The following is a 24174-nucleotide window of genomic DNA, read 5'->3' on the forward strand; positions in this document are numbered from 1 at the left end:
AAAAATAGTTCTCTTTAACCACTGTGGATAGGACAAGAAGCAATGGGCTTAAATTGCAGGAAAGGCAGTTGAGGGTGGACATTAGGAAACATTTCCTAATTGTCAGGATAGTTAAACACTGGAACTAAATTGCCTAGGGAGGTTGTGGAATCTCCATCATTGGAGACTTTTAACAGCAGGTTAGACAAACACCTGTCAGGGATGGTCTAGATAATGTCTGGTCCTGCCATAAGTGTAGCGGACTGGACTAGATGACCTTGTGAGGTCCCTTCCAGTCCTATGATTCTATGAGCTGGGCCAGGATCATGCTGAATTTACTAACATTTAGTACAGCACTTCACCTTCCTCTTAATATCTTTGTCAATCCCTGGCCACCAAATATGACTCCAGGCTATGGCCTTCATCTGTACAAGGCCAAAATGACCTTAGTGAAGAGCTTCCAAAACCTGAGACTGAAGTGATTTTTAGAATGATCACTCCTATTCTCCATAAGATGCAACCATGATTCACAGAAAATTATTGTTGATATAACAAGAGTTGTGTAAACTGGGGATTCTTTTGACCCAACATTGTACCGTGTAGTATCATTCCCTTTACAAGAGAAAGCATGTCATCTTTAACAGTTTTGTTGCTGTCTGTGGAAGTTATGGACAACCTATCTATCAGACTGAGATAAAACACTTTGTCTAAAATTTTTTTGGGTTGACGAGAACTTGGGCATGACAGGTGTGTCCCTTCCAGTCCTATGAGTCCATGAAATAAGGCTATATAATGACAATTCCTCCTCAACCCTCCCTATTTTTTATTAAGACACTCTGGTTTTGGTTGCTTTTTTTTGGTATAGAACTTCAAATTTGGAGCACCTAAGGAATAAACTGGGATTTGATGCTGTTAGCTGGCCTGAAAGTTGATGTAATGAAATAGAAAAAATGTTTTTCTTACATTCGTATGTAAATTCATAACTAAATTTGAATGGTTTGGAAAGCAGAAGAAAACAAATATATTGCTGAGATTCTGATTCAGCACTTCATTGATTTTAAAGTATACCGCTGAAAGTTAAGTGGTTTGGAAACTAAACAGAACTTGGCACCCTGTTTAGGAGTGTTACAGTACATTCACTCCAGGTGAGCTGGAGTTCACCTTTTAAACTTAGTCCACAGTACCAGAGAGCAAATAGTTTCCAGGTTAGAGAAATGGAACGTTGTGCTCTTCAAAAACTAAACTAATGATTGCACATGATTTGCTAGTCTATCAGTTTTTCACTTGAGATTATTTACTTCATGTGATCGAGGAGACAAATTATATTCACATCCCTGAGCTGAAGGAAGTAATTGTTATTTTGTAGAGTTCACCACTACCACAAATTATTCATTATTAGGTTAAAGTTTACAAACAAATTGGTTTGACCTTCTATATCTTCCTTTTTTGCATTTGAGGTTTTCCCGTGGAAGTTTTGTGGAAATTCTGCATTGAAATATGGTAGAGCAGTTAACTACCCACACAAATGTATTTGTTTGATTGAGCTAGAATAATTGTGAAATACAAGATGAGTAGTTATTAACTGTAGACACTGCTGTTGACCCTATGCTAGCAACACATATGTTAAATATTTTTTTCCCCTCAGTAAGGTTCCTGGATAGGTCTTTCCTATACTAAAATGTTTCCACTGGTGAAAATAATGTTTAAAACTGTAGTATAATGTTGCTCAGACAGTTACAGGCATTTTTACCATTCTGTAGTCCAATATTATAAGCGCACACACATTTTTCAGTGGCATGAATTCAGAAAAGAAAGGAAGTCTCCTTCAGAAACTAAATGAAACCTGAGGGGGGAGGTTCAAGGTGAGGGGAGTCCTGCATTGTTTTTCTTTTCTGAAACACCTTCCACCCACACCTCCTTGTTCAGAGCCTTTCTATTCAGATCGCTGAAAATTGTGATAGAACCTTGCTTGCAGCAACCTTGCTTATAGCTAGTGTGATTTCATCCTTTGTGATATGATGGTCTCTCACTGTACCTCAAATACAAATTAATTTCAATAACTTATTGGCTGGATAGGCTTTGCAAGTGTTGCCAACAGATATACAATGTTTCTCATCCCTCAGATTTATGGGCTTCCTGATTAGGAGGAGCTATATTTATGTTTCAGGTTGGAATACCAGTATGGATAATGAAAAGATGCTAGTTTCTCAAACTGGTTGAAGGTGATTTTACCTTAGAGGTCTCTCTCTCCCAACCTCTCCAGAAGTAAACCAGTCTGCCTGAAATTTCACGTGTGTGAGATCTTAGCTCAACATAGACCTTTCTTCCTGTAAAGTCTGAAGCAAATCTTATATAGAGTTTAATGAATGTTCAAAAGTAAGGTAGTTTCACTATTTCAACATTATTCTAAAGTGTGTTTGGTTTCTCATAAGTCCAAACTAACTTGATATAGAGCAGTGGTTTTCAACCTGCTGCCTGCAGGCTGCTTGGGACCCAATCAGCACACAGCTGTGGTCCATGTCACATCCTTGGGGCCATACAGGTAGCATTGGATGTGGCCAACCCGGTAAATAGGTTGAGAATCACTGACTCCCAACTTGTTATTAATCTATTGCTTTTTGTGAGAACTTGTAGCTATGTTTAACTTTTGAGGATGATTGCGGGTAGAAATTTAGTTCTTTAAAAGTTTTCATGTATGTTAAGCTACTGTGGTATGTGCATGTGAATAGATAAAATATACATGTCTGTGTCTAAAAGCTGCTACCAAACAAATCTACTGATTCCATTTAGTTTACTATTCTCATAGCGGAAGAAGTGGAGAGCTACGTAGAAGGAAAGAATGGGGTCAATCTGGAGACTGGGAAATAGGATGTTTAATATTTAAAAAAAAAATAGGTGAAGTTGGATTTTCAACTGATTTCAGAAACAGAAATCCTTAAGAGGATGTTGAACATTGTATTCTAGCCTATAAGTACAGTAATTTGAGACAGGATTTTGTCTCAACCCCAAATCTGTTTTATTTTTATTGACCGTTGATTTTAGTACTACACAACAAGGAGCAGTGTTTTAGTAATCAGCTTCACTAAATCTTTTAGATACAGAAGCTGTTTTCATGTTGTTGTTTATGTAGCTCTGACACCAGAGAGAGGATGTTGAAATAGCAGCTTATAGAACATTAGAAGTGGCAGCATGACCATCAGCAATGATCGCTGTGAAACAAATACTTAATTAAACTGTCCTTGTTTGTAATGGGGACAGATGAAACTTGAGGTGAAAATAATTTAACTACCTGACTATTCCAAATGAGAGAATGAAAATAAATTAAAATGGAAGCTCAGGTATATGTAACTTAAGTCCAGGAAAATGTAATTGCATGAAATTTATTTAGAATTGTTCCCCTTAGCCGTGGAGTGCTGGACTACTACAGTGTATTCATAAATACCTAGGGTTAGAAATAGGAATTTTAGTCTGACTAGCATGTTTGTTTTTTGGCAAAGGGAACTGCTTTCTTGCTGTTTATAGCATGCTATCACCCAAGCCAGTCTTTGGATGTAGTGCTGACTTTGGAACTAGAAGAAATTGCTTCATCGGATGCTGTCTGAAGAGTGAGGTAAGACATGATTTAAAATGAGAGTTGGAAGTGAGGAATCCAAAGTGGGACTAATTGGGTCATGTTAACTGTTTTCTTAAAGCAAATGTTTTAAATATCAATGTATTGTTTCTTCCAAGATTATGAAGAGGAAATTGAGATCTGCATATTGTCTTATCCACATAATGGCAATAGCAATGTATTACTGTTAATTTATTGAAGAAATACATGATTTAGTATTGTATAAACTCATTTTGGTTCCATTTGCATTTTGCTCACTTTTGTTTTCCAATTGGAAAGTTTAACTCTGTATATATGATACAGACCTCGCTTTGAAAGTAAAAAAAAAAGAAAAAAGAAAAAAAAAAGTGGTGTTTCTGCATATAAACTGGTATAACTGTCTGAAAAACTGATTTTCATGTTTTAATATTTTGAATGCAAAATGTTTCTAACTGTAAAGGGCTTGACAGTCTGCTCATTATAGGTGTTCTGGAAAGGCAACTTCTGGATTGTTGAATTACATGAAAAAAATACAACCATTGAAAGCCTAATATAGCTTCCTAGGTCAAGTCAGACCATACCATTGACTGTTATTTCATAAAGTGTTAAAACTGAAATTAAGCAGGGCTGCTTTAAAATCATGGAAGAATTCCACTTCAAGGCTATTCCTGTTCTTGCTCGTCATGGAAACATCCTTGAAATGTGTAACAGGCAGGTGCCATACCTTTAAATGAAGAAAGGGAGGAAAGAGGTGAAACTGAAAAAGAGGTGACTATCAAGTGCCAATCCAAAGATCTATAGATGATAGGGTTTGGCAAATATATTTGCTGTGCTTAAATTGTCATGAATGTAATACCCCACTTCTGATACAGTACTTGGTACTTGTGTAGATGAAGATGAAGAAATATTGTGATTCTAAATGGCTGTGGGTATTGTCTAAACATGAAAGTTTTTCAGTGCAACTTACAGTTTAATACTTTCTGAGTATGTCTGTACTAACAGCAGCAAAGTCGACGCCGTCAGATAGACCTATCTGGATCGATTGAGCGGTCTGTGAAGACCCATTCAATCGATCCAGAAGTAGACACTGTTAATCCTCCCCCTCAAGTGGCATAGCGCTGCGTTGACGGGAACGCGGTTCCCCGTCAGCGCAGTGCAGTTAAGACAGCACACAGAAGGGAAGCACAGCAGTCGATGGGAGTTACGCAAGCTACTCTGTGTAGCTTGCATAACTCCCATCGGCTGCCGCCGAATCAGCATGTAAATGTAGACCAGGGCTTACTCTCTCCTAGTATAATTGTGCCTTTTTCAGTTTAGCTTGTGTCTTTTTCGGGAAGGGGGTTAAGCTAAACTGAAAAAAGTCTTTTTATACCCTGCCAGTATGGGTCTCCATGTGGAAAGATTATAGTGATATAACTGGTAAAACTTTCCAGCACAGACAAGGCCATACAGATGTCGTCTTTCATGTCTGCCAATAAGCCACTCACTTTTTCAAGAATTTCTGTTAATTTTTCCTCCGACATTCGGAAGTTTTTTAATTAAGATGGGATCTGGGTGTTTCTGACATAATTGAAAAGATGCATCTGAGGCTTAAGGGGTTTTCCATTTTAAAAAAAAATGTACTACAATGAAGCGGTGGGAGGATTTTTCAAATTTTTTGTAGTAGCACTTATGGTAATTATACCATTTAAATCTTCTTAACTTTAGAAACACATAGAACTGTAACTTTTTGGTTCTGTTCCTTAGACTAATGGATGGGTTTTTTCCCTGTAGATGATTTCTTGGGTTTCTATTTTTAAATATAAATCTGGGACTGAAGCCTTGTTTTTATTCTGGAATATTCCTGATTCAGCAATCTATGGCCCGCAGTCAGGAGGATTCACAAGTGTGAATGGGAACCATTCAGGGTTTGTCAGTTTTGCTAAGGGAAGTAACTCACATGTATCTTTGCCTAAACTAAAGGGTCAGTATAAATGCATCTACTCCACCCTGACTGTAGACTGTCAGTTTCTCAATCAGAGGTATTCCGAAGTATAGACAAGGCCTCACTCTCTCCACATTGGTATGTAAATAAATATCACACCATTAATAATCAACGTTTTCCGTAAGGTCCAGAACTTACATGAAATTTAATAAATGTTGCAGACTGTATTAAGCCTTTAATTTTAACTTTATAATTTTGCATATGTAACTATTTTATGGTCTTGTTTGCATTCACTAGGTTTGCTGGGATGGGTAATCTTCTTAAGGTCCTTACCAGGGATATTGAAAATTATCCACATTTTTTCCTGGATTTTGAAAGTAAGTTCAAAAAAATTACAAGAGATGTAAAAACATTTATTTATTTATTTTTTACTTAGAAATTGGTTCAGAGAACATTTTAATGATTGAATATAGTGGCAAGCTTTCAGCAGAATCAAAATATCCAAATCCATGTCTCCAAGATCATTCATTCACTCAGGATGCTTTTTCTCTTCCTTTTCTCTTTTTCAGTAACCAAATGTGAAAACTTTTAGAAGTACTCACTTGCACAGAACTTGATCAGGGCCAGATTTTTTCCTTGACTTTGAAAGTGAGCAAAGCTTCTTGCCTGGCTTACCATCTTTATTCCTAATAAATATTTCCTAATAAAGTATATGGATATATGCATCATACAATATTTCAAAAGGAATTTGCAAACAAATTGATTTACGCTTCTGTTTAATATTGAATAATGATAAATACTTGTAAAACATTTTACTGTAAAATTGCTAAAATCTTGTTGGGCAAAGAGAATAAATGTAAGTAAAGTTTCGTATTGACTTAGTTTCAAGACACGTTTTATTTACCCTAAAAGTAGATACAAATACTAATGTTTCTGATGAAAGGACTTAATTGCCTTTAACTTTCTTTAAGAATGTTTTTTAGAAAAACATATCTTTTCTTTTGTCACTTCATCATATGTGGTTTTTTTTAAAAACACCAAACATATTCATAACTACAACATAAATAGTTCAAATGACTTTTTTTTTTGCATTGTTCAATACTGATTTAACTGGGTTATTTTTAGAAATTCTAAAAACCAAAATGTGGTCAAGTATGTATGCTTTATTGAATCTTAATCACAAGCACACTAATTTTCTAACCAAATCTATACCTTGATGCAAGATAATTCATTTTTTGCTGGTTTGTTTTCCTGCATGTATTCATGACATTCTCTTGAAAACTGGCCATCAAATTTTTAAACATAGATTGAATCTCAATTCTGCTACTCTACATTAAATGCTTTTTTAAATGATACCAATGCAAATTGTCTTCACTTTTTTTCTTAGAGTACTTAAATACCTTTATTAAACAATGTTTCTGGCAGAAATAATTAAGGACTTCTATCAAGTTCTTTTGGAAGAATGACCAGGTCATTCTTCAGTCTTCATTTCAGTCTGTCCAAATTTGTACTTGTCTTAAAATACTCTGCTTGAGTATTTCTGCTTGAAAAAATTGATACCCACCTGTTTTCTAAAGTCATACTTTTAAAAGATTGGATCTACTTTAAAAAAATCTAGTCATTAGTTTTAACTCTTAACAGAAAAATAAATTGTGTTATTTACAGTTTCAAGTCAGCATTTCTTGAATAGGGACTAATTTAAGAAACCACTTGAACATACTTTCCTGAATTGGGGTTACAGCTTGGAAATAGTGTTATTTGGACATACAGTAATCTCCCCTCCCAGATCTTAATTTACTACATTATGAAAAATCATTTTGATACTACTTGTAGAGTTTAATCTGTTAGTTCCAATAAATAAATAGTGCAAGTAAAAATTTGAGTTTGTGAACCTTGCATCCTTCTCTCTTTTGTCCAAATACTGTGAATACTTTTTATTATAAGACTGGGGTGTCAAACCTTTGTCCCAAACATTGTAATCTGGTCTATAAACTTTTAGAGTTCTCTAATATAGCTCTGTGGCTGCCAACCCTTTACAAAGGCCTCTTGCTGCCTTGGGGATGCACTGTTTAATCAGTATCATCATGTCATGGATTTGAAAAAAAGTACTTCTGCCAGAACTTCAGACTTGGCAGGAGACTGGTGGTCTGGCTTTAGGAGGCTGGGAAGGAAAACATATCTATTTTAAAATCTTGGCACTGGAACTGGATTTTCCTGAAGTATGTTGCCAACAAGAAATAAAGTGGGGGTAATGCAGAGAACACCCACTCCCCAAAGACAGCGACAAGTAATTATTTTAGGCACATGCATACACTTGTCTGGCATTCCCAACTATGGAGGAGCAAAAGTGCCTACACATTTAAATTAGTTTGACACTGCTGATGAAAGGTTAAAAATGTTGTGGTTTTGTTATTACTTTAAAGGTACCACATGGTTGTTTGGGATCAAGTCTAAAATCCATAAAATAGATACACTAGAACAGCGGTTCTCAACCTTTTTTTCCCCGAGTACCACTCGGGTCAGGTACAGTCGGGTCAAGTGGTACTTGACCCGACTGTACCTGACCCGAGTACCACTCAGGAAAAAAAGGGGGGGGGACTTGCGGTGGCGGGGGGCGGGTTACATGGGGGGAACAATGCCCTCCGCCGAAACCCTTCCGTCGTTTGCCCCTTTTCGGCGGCAGGGTTTTGCAGGGGTGGGAGGGTGGGCACTTCCGGCGGTGGATTCGGCGGCGCGGTACGGCCCGCGTACCACCCAGCCTTCTTCGAAGTTTGAGAACTGCTGCATTAGAAGATTCCCTTAGCTGCATGCTTGGATGCACTTTACACTTACCCCATTATAGCTTGAAAAAGAGGCTCTTCACTAATATGCATACATAAGAATGTACTTGCATACTTGCTGGACTTCTTTTGTAGCTTCCTGTATACCTAAGGTTTCTAGTTTTATATTTAAGTTGATTAGAATTCCAGCAAAGCAGACACTTCAGGACGCTTTTCTAAAATACACATTAATCCCTTCCCTGCAACTTCTTTTTTCTTTTTTCTTTTTAGTGTTGAATTTTGTTTGAGGGGGTTAGCAGACTGTAAAGATCTCCCATGGTTACTGGAAACTCATCCACCATAATTCTGGATTTGGGAAGTGGCCAGTTTATTTTGATACACTATGAAGCAATACTTTGAACACAAATGAAACTGCCTTTATTGCGAGCCTCCTGACTTTAGAGATCACCCAAAAGTACTCTCAAACATATGCCCCAATCCTGCAAGCACTTATGCTCATACTCAAGTCTGAATAGTCCAGTCAGTTCTATGCAACTACTCATGTAGTGGTAAACATATGCATAAGTGTTCGAGAACTGGAGTTATATTGAGTATACTTCTGTTCCAGGTTCGTACACACACACACCTTTCTAACTTCTGTACCCCCATGCCTCCTAATTATTTGTATAAGGAATGGTATGGTACAAGTTTTCAATTGTATCTTTACATTTTATTAAAATATATATTACAGCTATTCTTCAATAGAATGTATTATTACATCTGAAAACAGTTGAGTTCAATCATCCTTCAGCTTCTCACAAAACTGACATGTTTATTTTATGACTGTCTCTCAGAACTCTTTCTACACTTGCTTGTGCGACACACACAGGCTTTGAGTCACAGACTTGCCTCTTTATCACAGGTGCACAATAGCCAAACAATGTTTCCAAATGGTTTGGAGATAGTGGATGTATACAGTGTATGTGGTATTCTTGTTTTTAGCTGTATAGCTCTTAGAGAGGTTATGTAGTAATTAACCAATAAAAACAATTTGCACCTCCAGTGCATGTATCTGGTATGTAACTTTAAAGTGCTGAAACTTCAAAGAATGTGACCATGTTCTACTGCTTTAGAAGTTACAGTGAGAACCAGTAGGGAAGGCTAATAAACATTAGATCTTGGAATTACTCTGTTACTTTAAATGTGTTCTTTGCATCTGTCTTCACAGTTGAGAATGTGAAGGAGATTCCCAAAGGGAGTCATTCTTTTTAGGTGACAAATCTGAGAATTGTCCCAGATTGAGGTGTCATTAGAGGAGGTTTTGGAACAAATTGATAAATTAAACAGTAATAAGTCACCATGACCAGATGGTATTCACCGAAGAGTTCTGAAGGAACTCAGATGTGAAATTGAGAACTGCTATTGTACGTAACCTGTCATTTAAATCAGCTTCTATACCAGATGACTGGAGAATAGCTAATAAGATGCCAATTTTTTAAAAAGCCTCCAGAGGTGATCCCAGCTATTACAGGCTGGTAAGTCTTACTTCAGTACCAAGCAAATTGATTGAAACTATAGTAAAGAACAGAATTATCAGACACGTAGATGAATATGATGTGTTGGGGAAGAGTCAATGTGTTTTTTGTAAAGAGATATCATGCCTCACCAGTCTACTAGAATTCTTTGAGAGGGTCAACAAGCATGTGGACATGGGTGATCCAGTGGTTATAGTGTACTTAAATTTTCAGAAAGCCTTTGACACAGTCCCTCACCAAAGGCTCTTAAGCAAAGTAAGCTGTCATGAAATAAAAGGGAAGAGCTTCTCCTGGATCTGTAACAGGTTAAAAAATAGGAAACAAAGAGTAGGAATATATGGTCAGTTTTCAGAATAGAGAGATAAATAATGGTTTCCCCTACAGGTCAGTACTGGGACTAGTATTGTTCAACATATTTATAAATGATCTGGAAAAAAGTGGTAAACAAGTGGCAAAATTTGCAGATGATACAAAACTATTCAAGATTGATAAATCCAAAGCAGACTGTGAAGAGTTACAAAGGGATCTCACAAAACTGGATGACTGGGCAAAAAAATGGCAGATGAAATTCAGTATTGATAAATGCATAATAATGCACATTGGGACTATACATATAAAATGATGGGATCTAAATTAGCTGTTGCCACTCAAGAAAGATCTTGGAGTCATTGTGGATAGTTCTCTGAAAACATCTACTCAGTATGCAGTGGCAGTCAAAAAAGCTAACAGTGTTGGGAATCAGGATATTTTCTATCTTATTATCTGTTCCTTTAATATGCCTCTTTATAAATCCCTGGTATGCCCATATTTTGAATACTGTGTGCAGAACTGGTTCCCCATCTCAAAAAAGATATATTGGAATTGGAAAATGTACAGAAAAGGGCAGTTAAAATGATTAGGGGTATGGAACTGCTTCCATATAAGGAGAAACTGGGACTTTTCAGCTTGGAAAAGACAACTAAGGTGGGATATGATTAAGGTTAAGATTTTGTCATGTTTATTTTTAGTAAAAAATAACCGACGTGTCATAGGCAATACACAAAAATTCATGGAAGCCCGTGACCTGTCTGTGACTTTTACTAAAAATAACGGGGCAGCAGATGGGAAATACCCAGGAGGGATGGAGGCATAGCAGCTGGGATCTTGGGGATGGGGCCTGCCACCTGCTCCAGGGTCCTCTTGCAGTGGCTTGGGGCTGCAGGGTCCCCCCACTGCCTGCCACAGCTGGGGTTCCTCCATCGCAACTGGGAGTTGCAGTTGAGAGCTCTGGGCCCTCTGCTGTCAGCCACAACAGGTGGTGGGGACACTGGAGCTCAGAGCCGCCGCAGGAAGTGGAGGAACCCTGCGGCTCTGATGTCCCCCTGCTGCCTGTGGCTCGGAGCTGTGGGGCCCATTGCCCAAACTGGCTATGGTCTCCAGGTTCAGGTGTCCCCTTGCAGTGCCTCAGCAGTGGGGTCCCTCCACTCCTGCACATGGCTAGGGGCAGCGGGGTTCCTCCGATGCCTACTGATGACTGCAGGGTCCACCTGCCATGGCTGGGAGCTCAGGGGTCTCCCCGTGGCAGCTGAGAGCTCCGGGGACATTCGCTGTCACCTGCTGCAGGTGATGGGGACCCTGGATCTCTCAGCCGCCATAGGTGGTGAGGGGACCTGGGGCTCTGAAGTCCCCCCATTGCCTGCAGCTCAGAGCTGCGAGGTCTCTGCGGCCACCGGCGGCAGCTCAAAGCCAGGGATTCCACCACCCAGCCTGGCGGACAGCAACTGGAATCTCTGCCACCTGTAGCGACTTAGAGCCTTCGGGTCTCTGCTGCCTGCACTGCCAAGGATCCCCGCCACTTGCTCTGACAAACAGCGGGCCCTGTAACCCGTGGTGGCTCAGAGCTGGTGGCTCAGCCATGGCTGAGAGCTGCTGTCCTCTTTTTTCCCCCCCTGAGCTCTGGGACTCTTTCTGCTATGGTGGCTGAGAGTTCCAGTCCCTGCAGCCCCCAGAAGCTGAAAAGTATTATTTTATGGAGGTCTCTGGCAGTCACGGAATCCGTGACCTCCATGCCAAAATCTTATCCTTAGCTATGATAGAAGTCTATAAAATCATGACTGGTATGGAGAAAGTAAATAAGGAAATGTTATTTACTCCTCAAAACACAGGAACAAAGGGTCACCAAATTAAACCTGCTGCCCATTAATTTCAAACGAACAAAAGTCAGTATTTCTTCACACAATGCACAGTCAACCCGTGGAACTCTTTGCCAGAGGATGTTGTGAAGGCCAAGACTATAATGGGATTCAAAAAAGAACTAGATAAGTTCATGGAGGATAGGTTCATCAATAGCTGTTAGCCAGATGGGCAGGGATTGCTATTTGCCAGAAGCTGGAAATGGCTGACAGGATGGATTACTTGATGATGATCTGTTCTGTTCATTCCCTCCGAACACCTGGCATTGGCCACTATGGAAGACAATGTACTGAGCTAGATAGACATTGGTCTGACCCAATATGGCCATTCTTATGTTCTTATGCATTCGAACAACATTAACTCTGTTGGTTAAGTTTTTTTTTTTTTTTTTTTTTTTTTTTTTTTTTTGACAACTTTCGAAGTACAAATACATTTCAGAAAATATGCACATATATCCAAGTAAATAAGGACAAGTTAGTTATTTATGTTAGTTTTCTCAGGACTGCAAAGATTCCTTTCTTGTGCAGCTAAACACTGGCCACAGAAAGCTTATTTCAATTATGTGACTATTTATATTTAAATCAGGTCAGCATTGGTAATCTCAGTTCATTCAGTATCAACTACAATGTATAAAATAGCACAAATTAGCTATAAACCTTAAACATTGTATAATCTTATCAGATTCATGAATGAATCTCAGATAAATGTAAAGGAAGGATTATTTTTGCAGCATAAATGTTGGTGTGCTTCATGTATGTATCCACAGGGATTTATTTCAGCCATATATCACCTCTTTGTTGTGGCAGCTTGATCTCTAAAAAGTGATACCTTCTGGTTAAAAGGGGCAGTTTTTTAGCTCAGTGCATTCCTTCTTTGGGTTCTGTTTTCCTGACCATGGCTAAAATGAAGTCCAACTGAGGCAAAAAAATGTCATTTCAGCCATTGCATGGAATAACTGCTGTTCAGTAGCTTTCTTGGGTGTGAAATTATTATGCAAACAAATATACAATATTGTGGTTTGGGAAGGCACTCTGGAGAATTACTTTTTTTTAAAATGGTGTTTTGGGACAGCAAATTCTGTTCTCTGCATTTTGAAACTTAGCAGGACAAGGTATGCCTTTTCTTCTTAACAGCATATTGAAATTTCAAAATCTAATATCTGTATCAACTCAGAAATATATATCTTTGTCACTTACCTCGCAATTCTTGACTAGCCCTTGGGATATGTCAACTGAAGAGTGGGTATGTGAGATAGTTATATTTACTTTAAAAAAAGATTGGTTTGCCAAAGAAAGCGTTTAGAGAATGCAACCCTGTGTGACTTTTGCATCCATGGCAGAAAGTGATATACTATGACCCATATGATTGCCCAACCCTCCCTCTTCCCACTTCTAAACAGAAGTTACATATACAAATATTGGTCAAAAGTGGTAAGGGATGTGAGTGGGAAGAGAAGCCAAAAATCAGCATGATTCTTTATTCTTCATGTAAACTGTCCATAGGTTTCAGGTAGCTGGTTGTAGGGATGAGCTCCACTAGCAAAAGTGGCATGTTATATGTTTATTGACTAGTGATTCTTCATACCTGTTACTTCTGGGTTGACCAATAACTCTATAATTTGATACAAATTAATAGCAGGACATCTTCACTTAAGGATTTGAAAAAACCTACTGTATAATTTCCATTTAACAATACATGAGACTCCAATCTACTTCCAATTGCTCTTCCTTATTATCAGTTGAAGAACCCTACTTTTGTCTCAAACATCTATCACCAGCCTGCTCTTTGCATCTTTTTGTCCTTAGTGTCTCAAACTCTTTTGACATAAAATTCTTGACTTTCTTACTAGGACTAATTAAAAAATGAGCTTGGGGACTCTTGAATATTTGTGACAAAATTCACATATAAACATACCTTTTTTTATTCAAAATCTGAAAAAATTTGACTAGCACAAGCTCTACAACTGGCTGAAAAATGGGGGAGAAGGATGGAAATCCTCCAAACATTTCCAAATTTTGAAATTTTATCAATTTCAAAAATGTTTACCAGCTCTATTTTCTTAAGTTTCATCTCTGGTGCTTAGGGATTTTGGGTACAGAAAAATCTTTTACTTCTCTGATAATTTTTTTTCATGTAACCATCTCTGTGTATCAGTTTAGTTTTTATTCTGATGTCAAGATAATGCAGGAAAACAATGAAGTATACTTCCAAGCTAGAGATGGGAATAGCAGATGAAGTAATACTTAAAAAATTTCCATGATACTTCTCTGTAATGTTGCCTTGCAAGCAAAGGGAGTTCTGCATACACAGGAGTAGTTTTCCTGAGTTGGACAGGTACTGTGGTGATGAGTGCATAAGAACCTAGACAAATAAAACCTTAGATAGGCAAAAATTAAAGCTGTTTATCACCGCACATAACTCAGTATAACACCTGAGTAGATACAGCAGTTTCCATAGTTGTCTTTCACTCGAGACATGAAAACAAATAGCAGTGCCCAAGACCATTTCTCCAGCAAGTGATAGCCCGCTTCAGGAATCAAGTCTTATCTCCTGTGAGTGGGGAAATAAGTCATTTCAATAGCCCTTCTTTAAGAGTAGGATGCAGACTAGATAAATGTAAGCTATATCACTTTGATAAAGGGTTACCAATATAGTCTTTCTTACTTCCAGCAATAAAACAAATGAGTATTCTTCTTGAAGCATGAGGCATTGGTGATGTGGGTATTCTCGTTCAAACAGATTTGGACTTCGATTGATCATACACCTCTTATACTTCGTTTCCTTACCCCACCAAATTTTGAGTTAATAGATTAAATGATACAGAGCCATAATCTTAATAATTCCATATTGATCATGTGAATCAGGTATCACAACTAATGAAGACTTTTATTAGCACTTGTGAATTCCACTCATGCGCATTTTGTTAATGCAAGAGATATTGTACTGTTTGGGCTTGACCATGTTTAAATTAATGGCTAGTAGATTGAATCCTGAGTACCTGAGGCTATTCTCAGCAGACTCTGAATTTTCTCCTTCTCATAAACGCTTTACTGCCAGAGTTTACTGCTGCCCATGGAGGCCCTTCTTCAGGGGTTACAAAGCAAGCCGGAAAAAAAATCTTGTTGGGAATTGTTAGGGAATGCTTGGGAGTTTCCTTAAAGCAACAAAAACAGTCAGTTTTGAACTTTGAAGGAGTTCTATTTTATAGCAGCCTTACAAGTTATTGAGGACATTTTTTCTTGAGCTAGTCCCTTCTTCCATGCACTGCTTCCCTCCCTCTCCTGCCAATAAAAAAAAATAACTTTCACTTTCTAAAAGCAGTGACACTTCCAAAACCACTTGGAACTGAATGTAACTTAACAGAGCCCTACAGAATCTGACATTCCGTTTTTTTATTAGTAGCCAATATTTGTACTCGTTTTTATTCAGGTGGCTTTCAGAAATTATGATGAACTTTGGAATGACAGACCAGAGAACTTGGAGCTGCTAGTACGAATAACCATTTTATTTCTAAAGGATCCTAAACCTAAGGCCAACAATTTCAAACCGGATTGTCTCAAATCTATATTTAGGCACCTAAGTAAGCAGCCTCCCTTCCCCCCCCCCCCCCCCCCCCCCATCAGCCAATTTTAGTTGTGGGTATTTAGCACCTGTGAAATTGAAACTGGCTGATTTGCTGCCTAAATGGGGATTTATGTACCTAATTAGAGAAACTAGAGACTGAAAATGTTGACCTTCCCTGAAACTCTTTCAAAAAAACAAAACTACTGATATGTTATTATCCAAGACACTTTTCATTCATATCCTGGTGAGGGCAGGATGAAAAAATAGTGGCGCTTCAATTCTTGTATATTAGAAAAGTTATTGGGTCTCAGTCAGTTAGATTGTCAGTTAATTACAGTTTGCGGATATAGTCATAAAAGTTTCCAAGGATCCCATCTTCAGTAAGGTTAGCGACTTCACTGTGAAACCAGATATCTGCACAGTTACTCAAAGCATTTGCAACTTCTGGATGCAGAATCAAGTTTCCTGTTAATAGAGGCAACAACGTAACACTGAAGAAGTAGATATCTGTAGTATGTCATGTTCTAACAACGCAAGACAATTGGAACATATGCTCCTTTTATTACCCTCACATCTCCACAATGAAGGCTTGAGAGCATGCAGATACTGAACAGGTTTGATGAGGCCCTTTGCCTAGGCATCCATTTTTGCAGCTTCATACAGAGGAATGCAGTTCTCTCATGAATCCTAGATTCTGTTGCTTTGCAAATGCACTGCATCCAGGAAGTAATGTGGGTTATGGGGTTGGCACTACCTTAATGGGCTTTTGGTTACTTCTGCTCAGTGGAAGTACCAGGACTACTTAAAGTTCAAGAAGTTGGCATACAGGTGATGTGGGCTTCCTAGATTCTGAAAAAACAGACATGTAATGTCCTTTAACATACATAAAAGTGCTTTTAAGTAGCTATAATTTCTCTCTTAAGTGTTCCTTCACCCTTTTTAAAAAAAAAAAAAAAAAAAAAAAACCTTCGCCAAAGGTGCATTGGTCCTTGCCAAGACCAACAAGTTTAGAATTCATAGGGAAAGCTGTTTTTGGAATTAGAGCCAAAAAAAAGTGAAACCACTACCTCTTACTCTAAACACATCCCAGAAATGCTTCAGTTGAAAAACATCCAGAAAAAATTTACCCTGGCACATGATCTCACACATGAAATTTCAGGTGGTTTGGTTTCATTTTGGCTAATTTAGAAGGTAAAAACTCAAAATCCAGTTTATAGGGAAAGCTGGTTTAAATCGTAACCCTGGAGAGGTTTTCATCTCTACCTAATACTTTTGGGGGGAAAAAAAATACATGACATTTAATGGTGTTTGGTGTCCTCTTAAGTGTAGTATTCACAGTAACAAGTAATGCTGGTGGTGGGAGATATTAAAGCTCATAAACTACCTTTTGTCTAATTACTTTTGATAAATGGGGGTGGGGAATCAATGTTGCTATGATCTTAAATTTTAAGACATGACTGTAGCATACATACAGTATCTTTCATCCGACACTGTTCTCTATATTGTCAGTGCTGGGTGATGAGCTATGTATTAGACCTATACAGCAGTGGGCAGTGTTGACAAGACAGACTCAAAGCAAAGCCTTCAAGGCATTATGCTCCATCCAGTGTTCAGGTCAGTCAAAGCCAGAGAGGTGTAATGCTTTTGGCAGATATGATGCCTCTCTCATTGAAGTATCAAGATTAGTCTGCTTTAAGAGGAGACATTTTCTGCTTCAAGAGGAGACATTTCAAGAGACAAGGTAGGAACCATCGAATTGTGGAAGTAAATGCATAGTTACTCTAGTGGTGTCGGAGAGAGGGCTTTGAATTCTTCAACCTTGGGATGTTCCAAGAAGGATTGTTCGGAAGAGATGGGATCCACCTAATGAAGATAGGGAAGAGCATCTTCGCAGACAGGCTTGCTAACCTAGTGAGGACAGATTTAAACTGGGTTCGCTGGGGGATGGAGACCTAAGCCCGGAGGTAAGTGGGGAAGTGGAATACCAGGAGGAAGCACAAAGAGGAGGGTGCAACAGGAGAGGTCTCCTGATTCATAATGAGAAAGTAGGGCAATCGGCTAGTTACCTTAGGTGCCTGTACACGAATGCAAGAACCCTGGAAAACAAGCAGGCAGAACTGGAAGTCCTGGCACAGTCAAGGAACTATGAAGTGATTGGAATAACAGAGACTTGGTGGGGTAACTCACATGACTGGAGCACTGTCATGGATGGGTATAAACTATTCAGGAAGGACAGGCAGGGGAGAAAAGGTGAAGGAGTTGCACTGTATGTAAGATAGCAATATGATTGCTCAGAACTCCAGTATGAAACTGGAGAAAAGCCTGTTGAGTCTCTGGATTTAGTTTAGAGGTGAGAGCAATAAGGCTGATATCATGGAGGCCAAGAGGATGAGGTAGATGAAGCTTTCTTCAGATAGCTAATGGAAGTTTCCAGATTACAGGTCCTGGTTCTCATCGGGGACTTCAGTGACCCTGACATCTGCTGGGAGAACAAATAGCAGTGCACAGACAATCCAGGAAGTTTTTGGAGTGTGGAACAAACCATCCCATTGTGCACAGGAACAAACCATCCCGATGTGTAGAAAGAAGCTTGGCTTCACAGAGAAATCTATGGTGAGCATAACAACAAAAAGGAAGCTTACAAGAAGTGGAAACTTGGACAGATGTCTAGGGAGGAGTATAAAGATATCGCTCGAGCATGCAGGGGTGAAATCAGGAAGGCCAAAGCACAATTGGAGTTTCAGCTAGCAAGGAACGTGAAGAGTAACAAGAAGGGTTTCTACAGGTATGTTAGCAACAAGAAGAAGGTTGGGTAAAGTGTGGGCCCTTTACAGAATGGGGGAAGCAACCTAGTAACATGATGTGGAAAAAAGCTGAAATATTCAATACTTTTTTTTTTTTTGTCTGTCTTCACAGACAAGATCAGATCCCTGACTGCTGCACTAGGCAGCACGGAATGGGGAGGAGGTGAGCAGTCTTCAGTGGTGAAAGAACAGATTCAGTAATATTTAGAAAAGCTGGACATGCACAAGTCAGATGGGGCCAGATGAAATGCATCTGCAGGTGCTGAGGGAGTTGGCTGATGTGATTGCAGAGCCACTGGCCATTATCTTTGAAAATTCATGGTGATCGGGGGAGGTCTCAGACAATTGTAAAAAGGCAAACATAGTGACCATCTTTAAAAAAGGGAAGAAGGAGAATCCAGGGACCAGTCAGCCTCACCTCAGTCCCCAGAAAAATCATGGAACAGGTCCTCAAGGAATCCATTTTGAAGCATTTGGAGGAGAGGAAGGTGATTTGGAACAGTCAGCATGGATTCACCAAGAGCAAGTCATGCTTCACCAACCTGATTGCCGTCTATGATGAAATGACTGGCTCTGTGGATGTGGTAGATATGATATACCTTGACTGTAGCAAGGCTTTTGATACTGTCTCCCACAGTATTTTTGTTAGCAAGTTAAAGAAGTATGGGTTGGATGAATGGACTAGAATGTGGATAGAAAGTTGAATGGACTGTAAAGTGGCTAGATCATCAGGCTCAATGGATAGTGATCAACAGCTTGATGTCTAGTTGGCAACCGGTATCAAGTGGAGTACCCCAGAGGTTGGTCTTGGGGCTGGTTTTGTTCAACATATTAATGATTTGGATGACGGAGTGGATTGCACCCTCAGCAAGGTCGTGGATGACACTAACCAGGGGGGAGTGATAGATACACTGGAGGTTGGGATAGGATACAGAATGACCTAAACAAATTGGAGGAGTGGGTCAAAACTAATTGGAAGAGGTTCAACAAGGACAAGTGCAGATTCCTGCAAGTAGGACAGAAGAATCCCATGCACTGATACAGACTGGGGGCCAACTGGCTAAGCAGCAGTTCTGCAGAAAAGGACCTGGAAGTTATAGTGGAGAAGAAGCTGGATGTGTGTCCTTGTTTCCAAGAAGGCTAACTATGTATTGGGCTGCATTATTTGGAGCATTGCCAGCAGATTGAGAGAAGTGATTATTTCCGTCTCTTCACTACTGGTGAAGCCACATCTGGAGTACAGTGTCCAGTTCTGAGCCCCCCACTACAGAAAGGATGTGGGCAAATTGGAGAGTCCAGTACAGGGCAACGAAAATGATTAAGGGGCTGGGGCATATGACTTAGGAGGAGAGGCTGGGGTTTAGTCTGCAGAAGATAAGGAGGGGGGTTGATAGCAGCCTACCTGAAGGGGGGTTCCAGAGAGGATGGAGATAGGGTGTTCTCAATGGTGGCAGATGACAGAACAAGGAGTAGTGGTCTCAAGTTGCAGTGGGAGAGGTCTAGGTTGGATATTAGGAAAAAGCTTTTCACTAGGAGGGTGGTGAAGCACTGGAATGGGTTACCTAGGGAGGTGGTGAAATCTTCATCCTCAGAGGTTTTTAAGACCTGGCTTGACCAAGCTCTGGCTGGGATGATTTAGTTAGGGTTGGTCCTGCTTTGAGCAGGGGGTTGGACTAGATGACCTCCTGAGGTCCCTTCCAACCCTAATCTTCTATTCTATGATTTTAACTTGCAGCTGGCTTCATTCTCAACTCCCTGGAGAGGCCACCCAAAGCCTCATGTTACCCCAGCCTCATTAACTTCAGTGCCTTTAGTCTGTCACAAATTCTTAGGGACAGCAGGATAGATTGATTGGCTTTATAGCCTTCTCATAGTGTATAATTTTAGTGATAGCCCAGGTATTTGCACCAGTTGCACCACAGAGACAATCCTTTGCATATTTCACTGATAGACAAAGCCCTGCCTGATAATGGCTTTGCACAGCTAATGTTGCATACTTAGCAGTTGCTGCACTTCCAGCAACCATGGTTTGAAGAAGTTCCTTTGAATCAGGGTTGTTAAACGGTGTGGAAAGTGAGAGCAAGTTTTGTTTCCCCTCTGTGGAGGAGGAGGAGGAGAGACAATGATTTCTTCCCAAGAACATCTGACTCCACTGTTAATGGGAAAATTGGTCTGGATCATCTCTTCTGCTTCAGAGACTGTTAGGACCCCATGACTGGCATTTTGAGGTGTACCTCAAAGAGATTGCTCTTACAGTTAGGGTAGATGATTATCACCGTCTTGTTCTTGACTAGTGGGTGTACGATGAATAGCAACATCCTTGCTTCTCCCTGGTTATCTTTAATGGGGTTGACACAAAGTATCTTCTCCCCAGGGATTACACCAATTATACTTTTGACCTACCTCTTGAGAGTTTGCTGGTGGAGGTTGCAAAAGGCAAAAGCCAACCTGGCCACTTTTGATGCTTTGATACAGGATTTACCAGTTGGTAGTGCTGGCAATTCATATTAAGCAAGCACCACTTGAAGCTAGTGAAAAAGGGCTCACTTTCTCGTCTATTTTAATGAGCATATGGGCAACCAAACTTCAGGTGCAGGTGTTTTAAGTGATGATGGTGATGTCACTGAGGGCAGTTGTATCTAGCATGGGTGCTTGTTAGCTCTCATGGCTGTGATCACCAGACTTTTATATAGAGATTCAGCAGCCACTCAAGGATCTGACATAATGGAAGCATCTTTTTTGGGAAAAGGTAGATGTGAGTTTTCACAAAGACTGAGGAAGAATAAAAGCACCCTAAGGTTTGCCATCCTATCGTCTACTTGCTTCATCCATAAAGAGCACCAAGGAAGATCACCTGCCAGAGGGTATGCCTATAATGTTAGGTGAGGATTCAAGGTTACCTGTTACTCCCAGAGTCAGAGCGCTGAGCTTCCTGTCCAGCAGAAATGAAGGCAATTTAAAGGCCAGAATCTCACTTCAGTGTAAAAAATTCACAAGAGGTATTTTTGTTTGTTTGTTTTTCATTTAAAAATGTATTTGTTGTTGGAGGAAAATGAAATATATTCTATGATATTGCGAAGAGTGATATCTGCAAGTAAATGCTATGTGTATCCAGGTAGCTCTTTAGTTTTGATAGTCATCCTCATGTTTAAATCCTTTAAGGAACATGGCTGTTATCTTACTTAATCAGCTATCTGTATAACAAGTATTCATACACCATATGTAAATAAGATGCATGATAGAAAATGTTAACTGAGTCTTCCTGTCTACCCTTATTCTAAAGATACATTTTCAGAAGATGCTTACCCTTTTTGAAAAATAAATGTAAGCTAAGCCTGCAGCTCTGTCCCCCTTAATTTGTCTCCAGATGCTGCACTCAACAGTGTATTATAGACAGCTAGGTTGATTTAATGAGTTTCTTAAAGCTCAGTTGGAAAGATTTAAAAGGAAAAGCTATGTCGGAAACTACTAAGATCCATACTTAAATCTGAAAGTGGCAAATTGCCTACAGAGCATGGATTTGTGGCTGGGTGGGAGGGATGGAGAAGGATGGGAAAGAAGCTACTTTTCAGAAAACTAAGTGTAAAAATAAAAAGTACAAAACTTCTGACTGGGATTCAGTGGTTCATTAATTGTTGCTTTTGGTGGTCTGAAGGTCTGAGTTCCATGGACCTGTGGCATTCACAAATGGAATAGTTAAATGTGTTCTCTTGTGTCCTAATACTAAACACCTTTTTAAAAATGTTCTGTTTATTAACATTAGATAAAGTAATTGCTACATATTTTAATAATTAATGGGTGGGTACTGCTTTCAACCCATCCAGCTATTTTCATGATCTGTCACTTTTTAACAAGTTGTCTGCTCTTTGCAGTAAGCTCAGAAATGTTCATTGTAATTTTAATTTCTTGTCCATGCAGAGGTCACAAATTCTTTACAGTGGGTACATCTGCCTGTTTGCATCTTGGGGCAAAACCGGCCTGTCAGTCACTGGCAGCAATGGAATACTTCACTTTTGGAGTTCCCTCCAATTTTATCTACCAATTTGCTGCTGGAGGCAGATAATTTCTGGCCAATAGTTCAGTTCAGTAATGTACATGATTCTTAGCCATCTCCCCAGGTTGCATTTGCTGTTTGGGGAGATTTTCCGCTCAGCTCCTCTTCTGCTTGTGAAACATTTGCAGTGGCTAGTACCTTTCCATTCTTTAATGATTGAGCTAGGCCAAGTAAAGCCAGAGGCAAAAGGAGTGGTCTCTGTCCCCTGCGTCACCTGTTATTGAGGGTCTCATTGGGGTGCTTGGTCAGCTCTGTGTGCACAGTACGGTTTCCCTCACAGTCCAGTCTGGGTCATGTCACCTCAGCCTCCACTGGGCAGGAAAAGAGCAAAGCAAGTATGGAGAGGCCAGCTCAGCTGGGCACCATCTCAGGGGCCTAGGCTGGGTGCAATCACCTCAGTCTCCTTCTTCCAGGCTGGAAAGGAGCCAGGAAGGATTGAAAAAATGGCATGTAGGGGACTAGAAGCTCTACTCTCTCCATCTCTGAGTAAAGTGACACCAGGTTAGTGCAAGGCTGAGGTACCAGGCCCTATAGCCCCCACCAACAATTACATCTCTTGCTGTGGAGTGCAGATTCCTCCTTCCCCTCCCCTCTGCTTCCCCCACAGGTTGTGAAAGGAAAACTCTGGACCCAGCATAGACACTGCCCAGTACTGGAGAGTATGGTGTGGGGCCCTTTAGGCCCTATTCCCTTCCCATGCTGTCACCTGTATGTCAGAGGTACCTATTAATATTCTAAGCTGGAGCCTCCAGAAAAAACATAAGCCCAGCAGGCACATGTGGATCCCGTGCAGTAGAAAGGGGTAGAACTTCAGATAAGTCCAACCTCAAACCCCAGGCCAGTGCCTTCCTTGAGAGACCTAGAAGAGGCCTATGTGGGAATGGAGAGAGAGTAAGCCCCGCTTATTTGAAGATAGGGAGATCACTTAAAATATTTTTGGAGCAATTTCTGAGCCCACTTTTACTCCACCCACACCCACCCTCCCTCTGAAACCAGATTATTGGGACAAACTTCCAATGGAAAATAATTTAAAATCAGCACTGTTTCCCCTGCTCACTTTCACAGAGTGCAGGATGGCAGGTCAAAATCAGAAAAGACCACACTTTTAAACAGTAGCTACCCTCAGTTGCCTCAGGACTATAAGCGTGACTCCCAACCAGCCATATCTGACTAGTGCAAAGCCCACAGTTAACTGCCATGGTAAACAAATGAAACATGGACTTGAGTTCCTTCATGAGGGGCATAATGTTGGTGTATAAGAGTGCCTAATCAAAAACTTCAATTTTCTGTAGTATGATGTTAATCAGCACATTCAAAGAAAGGAAGTTCTGTACAAATCCCACATTAAATGCTTCCTTGGGACAAGAACATTTATCCCAGTGTCATAGAGCACAACCTTGGAACCTCATTCTGCTCCATACAGTACTACTTAGATTGAACCCTTGCAGGAGGTGTCTTTCTACTTCATGTCTCTTTAAAGTAAATTTTCTGATAGTTACTTTCTCCAATTATATGAGTTGTGAAGTTGGGAGATTTCTCAGTGCTTTTAAATCAGACAGATAGTTCTCAGCTATCAGAACATTCATTCCCAAAGTAAATTTAAGAGAGATCCTTTCTTCTGTTAAACTTCGAAATCCAGTCCTTAGAAACACTTACAATCTTAAGGAAGAGACATCATGTGAGGTATGTTATGTATTGATCAAGTGGTCACCAAAATTAACCAAAATTCTACATATTGGTCATCCAGTCTTTAGCCAGTGCCATTTTTGGAAGAATTTTTCTCCATGTCTTAAT

The 24174-nt window shown here is 39.8% G+C and overlaps 1 protein-coding gene across 5 annotated transcripts in view; it reads left to right on the top strand.

The window, feature by feature from the left end:
- The window catches only part of CYRIA (CYFIP related Rac1 interactor A), an 87790-nt gene that overhangs the window by 48562 nt on the left and 15054 nt on the right, over nucleotides 1-24174 (top strand). For 3 of the 5 annotated variants that reach the window (XM_067544741.1, XM_067544742.1, XM_067544743.1), the window contains 2 exons: nucleotides 3477-3589; nucleotides 5790-5869. In XM_067544741.1, the coding sequence (XP_067400842.1) occupies nucleotides 5800-5869 (70 nt within the window). In that variant the 5' untranslated portion in view covers nucleotides 3477-3589; nucleotides 5790-5799. The other 2 variants (XM_067544740.1, XM_067544744.1) reach the window with 2 other exon arrangements.

This window comes from Emydura macquarii, unplaced genomic scaffold, assembly GCF_026122565.2.
Source record: "Emydura macquarii macquarii isolate MOO-44397 ecotype Brisbane River unplaced genomic scaffold, CSIRO-AGI_Emac_v2 contig_1027, whole genome shotgun sequence".
NCBI classification, from domain to species: Eukaryota; Metazoa; Chordata; order Testudines; family Chelidae; genus Emydura; species Emydura macquarii.